The sequence below is a fragment of the Diaphorina citri genome, unplaced genomic scaffold, assembly GCF_000475195.1.
Source record: "Diaphorina citri unplaced genomic scaffold, Diaci psyllid genome assembly version 1.1 scaffold4706, whole genome shotgun sequence".
Classification (NCBI taxonomy): Eukaryota; Metazoa; Arthropoda; class Insecta; order Hemiptera; family Psyllidae; genus Diaphorina; species Diaphorina citri.
Window position 1 is genome coordinate 6,911 of NW_007382100.1, and position 6,952 is coordinate 13,862.

General features: G+C 30.6%; 1 protein-coding gene across 4 annotated transcripts in view; it reads right to left on the reverse strand.

Annotated features, from left to right (window-relative positions):
• The window catches only part of LOC103521195, a 12,584-nt gene extending 6,904 nt beyond the window's left edge, over window positions 1-5,680 (reverse strand). For 2 of the 4 annotated variants that reach the window (XM_026831993.1, XM_026831992.1), the window contains exons 1-3: window positions 4,528-5,680; window positions 3,516-3,892; window positions 2,928-3,032 (exon numbers count right to left, since the gene is read on the reverse strand). In XM_026831993.1, the coding sequence (XP_026687794.1) occupies window positions 2,928-3,032; window positions 3,516-3,892; window positions 4,528-4,600 (555 nt within the window). In that variant the 5' untranslated portion in view covers window positions 4,601-5,680. Of the gene's footprint in view, window positions 1-2,927; window positions 3,039-3,515; window positions 3,893-4,527 lie in introns of all 4 variants that reach the window. The other 2 variants (XM_026831991.1, XM_008486302.3) reach the window with 2 other exon arrangements.
• Between the last annotated feature and the right edge of the window lie 1,272 nt (window positions 5,681-6,952).

Sequence of the window (6,952 nt, forward strand, 5' to 3'; positions counted from 1 at the left end):
TAAGTAATAATAATCAATAATGAATAATAATAAATAATGACAGCGCATAATAATAGAATAATAATAATAATATAATAATAATAATAGTATAATAATATAATAATATATATAATAATAATACATAGTAATAATAATTATATAATAATAACAATAATAATAATAATAATAATCATAATATAATAATAATAATAAAAATAATAATAACAGTAATAATAATACTATAGTAATAATAAATAATAAAAAATCATAATCTAATATAATAATATAATATAATATAATATAAAATAACAACAACACAAACCAGTACAATACCCCATTGCATTTCTATTTACACTCATTCGTGGATGGGTCTATTTTATAAAACATCTATCCTGTCTCCTTCTTCCTTTTTGTAAATCTTCAATAAGAAATGGTATCCTCTACAAGAAAATCAAGAAGGGTAAGAATTGAAGAAGAAGGAAGAAGAAAGGTCAAGGTCAGACTGGGTTAACAAGGTACGGTCATTGGAGTCGTCACGATCACGCGAGTAAATGGAGACGTTGAGTTGGTACATACTGTCATGTGTTGAGGGGTTTTGGTTAATCGTGGTGTTAATACATTCAGAAAAAAAAGAAGAAAAGGTAACAATCCGTCTTTGAATAGCAACATATATGTTGCCAACAACAACCACAACAACAACCACAACAACCACAACACAACAACCACAACCCACAACAACAACACAACAACAACCACAACAACAACCACACACAACCACAACAACAACCACAACAACAACCCACACAACAACCAACAACAACAACACACAAACAACAACAACAACAACAACAACACATACAACAACAAACAACAACACAACAACAAACAAACAACAACAACAAACAACAACAACAACAAGACAACAACAACAACAACCACCACAACAACAACCACAACAAACTATAAGATCCGCGTGCCGTCACACGCGGTCCGTTCAAGGCCGGACTCGTGCGGTCACACATGATATGTGCTTTGTAAAGCTGTGTAAAAAAATGAAAATGGGGATAGCTTTGAGACAGTTAAAAGTACATTAGAGTTAACATTGGTATGGATTTTGGGGGGGTTAATATAAAAATACTTGTAGCCTTTTGCCAGATCCGCCATAAAAGGACATAAAAATGTCAAGTCCCTCATAAGCTCGCGAAAAAATTGTTGATTTGATGATTTCGAATCAAATCCATAGTTTTCTATAAAGTGCGTGTTGTTGTGGTGGTGGTGGTGGTGGTGGTGGTGGTGGTGGTGTGGTGGGGTGGTGGTCGGGTGTGGTTGTGGTAGGTTGTTGTTGTGGTGGGTTTGTTGTTGTTCGTTTGTTGCGTGTGGTGGTTGTTGTGCGTGGTTGTGGTAGTTGTTGTTGTCGTGTGTTGTTGTGGTTTGTGTTGTCGGTTGTTGTTGTGGTTGTTGTTGGGTTGCCCTGTTTGTTGTTGTTGTTGTTGTTGTGGTTGTTGGTGGTTGTTGTGGTTGTGTTGTTAGTGGTTGTGGTTGTTGTTGTTGTTGTTTGTTGTTGTTGTTGTGGTTGTTGTGTGGTTGTTGTTTTTGGTTGTTGTTGTTGTGGTTGTTGTTGTGTTGTTGTGGTTGTGTTGTTGTTGTTGTTGTTGTTGTTGGTTGTTGTTGTTGTTGTTGTGGTTGTGGTTGTTGTTGTGGTTTGTGGTTGTTGTTGTGGTTGTTGTTGTGGCTTGTTGTTGTGGTTGGTGTGTTCTGGTTGTTGGTTGTTGTGTGTTGTTGGTTGTTGTTGTTGTTGTTGTTGTTGTTGCTTGTTTTGTGTTGTTGTTGTTGTTGTTGTTGTTGCTGTGTGTTGTTGTGTTGTTGTTTTTGTGGTGTTGTTGTTGTTGTTGTTGTTGTGTTGTTGTTGTTGTTGTTGTTGTTTTGTGTGTTGTGGTTTGTTGTTGTTGTTTATGTTTGTGTGGTTGTGGGTGCTGTTGTTGTTGTGGTAGTTGATCCTTAAGATTCCTCTGGGATGTCTGAGCATAAAACATTCATGATGTCAAGTTAGTAGTAAACTAAACATAAAAATTAACAAAGAACAAAAACATACTAAACGGTCTATTGGTTATCAACTTCTTGGAGAAAGGACCAACCCATTTTCACAAGTCGTCTGTACAAGAATTAATTTTCACGTCCCTCTTGTCGAGCGCATGGCTAATCTTGGTGATAGTTTTAGTCGTAGTTTCATACTATAGTAAAAATCGATGGAGTGAACAAGGGTCCTAAGCTTTCCCGGATTCCCTATATCCGAAGAACGTCTCCTTGATAGCTAGTATACATCGGGACTTTCGGTCCGTGTATTAAACCGAGGCTCGTTAACATTAATATGTCTGTTGCGTAAGAAGGTCAACCGATTTTCCTAGAGAGATTTCCTTCAACTCCTTCTCTACATCTATGTCATCCAGATATGTATTTAACAGCATATAATAATAATAATAATAATAATAATAATAATAATAATAATAATAATAATAATAATAATAATAATAATAATAATAATAATAATAATAATAATAATAATAATAATAATAATAATAATAATAATAATAATAATAATAATAATAATAATAATAATAATAATAATAATAATAATAATAATAATAATAATAATAATAATAATAATAATAATAATAATAATAATAATAATAATAATAATAATAATAATAATAATAATAATAATAATAATAATAATAATAATAATAATAATAATAATAATAATAATAATAATAATACCCCCAAAATATAACCATATTCTTACGAATAATTAGAGTTTTTCCAAAATAATAATAAAACTTTATTTTCCTGATTGAGTCTAATGAGATATAATATATGATACATAAATGTACATAGACAAGTTGGTAACATATAATTTCTGCCTAACAAAGAAAAAGAAAAAAAGAACTTACATAATTGTGTGTAATTGGTTTGGGGAGTTGTGTACTATATAGTGGTTGAGGTTGAGAGGTAAATGAGCCACTAGCACTGAGGTTACCATGAACAATTGGGTCAGACTGGAACTGGAAAGAAGAGGAAGAAGAATTAAGAACGGGAAGAAGAAAGAACACCTCCTATGGTAAAGAATAACTTCTAAGATGTTTTTCTTCTTCTCTTTCCTATCTACAAAATATTTTATCTTGGTAGCTCTTACTCATTACTTACCCCATAATAACAACACAACAACAAAATTAATAATAATAATGATAATAATATCTAATAATAATACCCCTAAAATATAACCATATTCTTACGAATAATATTAGAGTTTTTCCAAAATAATAATAAAACCTTATTTTCCTGATTGAGTCTAATGAGATATAATTAAGGAGCGCAGTAGCTCTCCGCCCCGCCAAGTCAAAAAAGTTTGACCGCGCTACTAGAGATATTATACGCGACAGGGAAAGTATATATGATACATAAATGTACATAGACAAGTTATTAACATATAATTTCTGCCTAACAAAGAAAAAGAAGAAGAAGAAGAAAAAAGAACTTACATAATTGTGTGTAGTTGGTTTAGGGGGTTGTGTACTACATAGTGGTTGAGGTTGAGAGGTAAATGAGCCACTAGCACTGAGATTACCATGAACAGTGGGGTCAGACTGACTTAATAATGCTTGATTGTACTGTGTTGATTGATCATAATTAGATGTAGATGGAAAAGCAAGGGTTGCTATAAATTCATCATGGGAGAGTAATGTTGTATATGTGTTTGAAGAAGATGGTGTGGAGCATCTGTTTTTCAATGACTGCACCCAAGATTGCCAACACATTCGAAACTTGACCCGATAGCCCATATTTTTCAGGTCTGGCATCAATACAGACCAATCACTCTCCAGCATATTCTCCAACACCACACAGTCAATGCCTGCATCTGAAAAAAAAAAAAAAAAAAAAAAAACCTAAATTAAAAAGTCTAGTTTTGTAATAGTTGGAGCACAATTTACAAAAACTAAAATTTGATTTATCAAAAGTTCAAATCAAAGAATAAAAAATAATAGATTGAAAAACAAAGAAGGTAGGTAAGTTCTTTGTTTTCTTAACTTTTTTTTTAGTTTTTTTTTTCAATAATATTCTACATAATTATATCAAGACATTTTACACATATTCTTGCTTTTTGAAATAATAATAATAATAATAATAAGTGCTTATTTATACTGCTTGCATAGGACTGAAAAGTTCCTTTACTTCAGCAGTAGGCAGTAGGCTACTACTATTATTGTGGTCAAATTTTCAAACAATGTTGACGATAAAATTCCATACCTCGGCTGGGATTGAACCCATGCCCTCCTGATTACCAGGTGAGTGTCTTGACCACTACACCACCAAGGCAGGTTTTAAATTTAATAAATATTTAATAGAGCATTGTAGATGCTTAATCAGTTTCTGGATGGAAAAGTATGTACTGATGCCCAAATTTGTTTTCACAGTAAAGTTGAAAGTAGGTACCTATTAAAGACCAAACAGTTACCTACATTATTTAAGTAGGTACATATTACAAGGACTTACCTGTGAAGTTTTTAATGATGTCTTCAGGCATTTCCCAATCCTGTAGGAGTTTGAGAGTTTCTCTGTCAGCCATGACAAAATTTTAACATGAATATCAATGTGATAAATGTGAAAAACTGAACTTTATTGAAAAACTCAACTCATATTTTTTACATTATCAGTTTTATTATAGTGCACATTTAACTAACTTTCCAATTGTAATACAGTCTTTCATGGTACTGATTTATGTAAGTATTTACTTAGTAACTAGCTATATATTATTTAGATGGATTTGCCTTATCACTTGCATGATATATTAAGTCACATTTGGTTTTTACAAAGGAAATTAGTTTTATTATAGCACACACGTTTAACTTTCTTTAACCGACGCGACGTCATACCTATTGTTTTTTTTATTAGGTATAGGTAGGTACAAAGGATGATGATGAACGATGAACAGGTTTACAGGTTTTTATATAACGGTCACTTGCTCACTTGTAACTGCACAATTTCCACAACGTGTTGAGAAAATAAAAATAGTTAGAAATAATGGGCGAGTTTTTTTACTCATTTTATCCAACCGGTTGGAACCGTTTGGTCCAATAATGCCGTTTGAATACTCATTGTTTACATGAGTGACGTCATTCATTTCACCGTATGAGTTTGAATACTCATTCCAACATTATTTGTATCTTCCAAATTTCGCAATTGATACGGTTTGTTTACATTTTTTTTGTTTTTGTTTATTTTTTCAGAAATTCGAATGGAAGGAAGTCTTTTAAAAACTTGTCTTTTTACTTTTTTTTCATTCTTGTCAGATTTTTTTTATACCCCTAACATAATATGATCAACCGCAACAGTTTTAAGACTCATTGCGAGGTTAATCGTTTAATGAATGACGTCATCACCGTGACCACCGCGAACCCTAACCGATTCGACTATGCAATGAGTATTCAAACTCGCCCAATAGAAATTTAAAAATTACCGCCTTTTATCTTTAAGCGCTATGTAGTGCAGTAGTGGAGAAATACACAAAAAATAGGTTTTAGGTCCGTAAAATTTAAGATGATAAGTAGGTATCTATATCTACATTTTATAAAAATAATTATTAGCTATATCTAAATTTATTATTAGGTAATATTATTAGGTATTATTTTGTATTATTATTATTATTATTATTATTATTATTATTATTATTATTATTATTATTATTATTATTATTATTATTATTATTATTATTATTATTATTATTATTATTATTATTATTATTATTATTATTATTATTATTATTATTATTATTATTATTATTATTATTATTATTATTATTATTATTATTATTATTATTATTATTATTATTATTATTATTATTATTATTATTATTATTATTATTATTATTATTATTATTATTATTATTATTATTATTATTATTATTATTATTATTATTATTATTATTATTATTATTATTATTATTATTATTATTATTATTATTATTATTATTATTATTATTATTATTAATGGAGACAAAAAATTTAAATTATTAAATAGAAAGTAAAAAGAAAGAAAAAACTTGTAGATATCATTTTTAGCTAAATCCCCTTTAGGGGTGAGCTATTATTATTATTATTTTTTATTTAATCAGGTAGGCATTTCTTTTTCTTTCCTTTAATTTTTTCTGTGTCGCTTAAAAAGCAGAAAATTTTGAAATCCATTTTTGATCACTCTCGAACTACGAACGGTATGATTACACTTTGAACTGACTCACGATATTGAATGGACTTGTTAAAATTTCTCATAAGAAAAATGAAAATACAATATGCATCATAGAATGCCGGCATCCTATTTCAGACTGCAATGTTCTATTTTCGACCAAGGAATTGGACCAATAGACCACTGCAGTCCATTATAGGATGCTGGCAAGAGCAAATAGACTACCGCAGTCCATTATAAGATGCTGGCATTCTATGCTGCCATTTTTTATTCCACTTTGGAATGCCAATTCACCAGCAGAATACGAGCATTGTATTTCAGACTGCAATGTTCTATTTTCGACCAAGGAACTGGAAAACCAAGACCCAATAGACCACTGGAGTCCATTATAGGATGCTGATGTTCTATGATTCTAGACTAGATTACAGTCTTCCTAATCCAGAATGCCGGTCTTTGAATTCTAAATTAGGAGCTTACGACATTCCAAACTGGAACAATTTCATGGGAACCTCCAATCTTGACAATCATGCATCCTATGTATTTTTGTGTCATTCTATTATTTTGCGTCGGCAGCCTGAAATTGAATGAAAGTGAAATGGAATTCCAGTGGAATTCTGATATAGTCAACAATTTATTTTTTTAGAAGTCTAAAATAGGCTGCGCCCTTCAAGAATAGACCTCAGCAGTCTATTTTGTCCCTTAGAATGCCAAAAAATAAAATTATTTTTCTCAGTGAAGG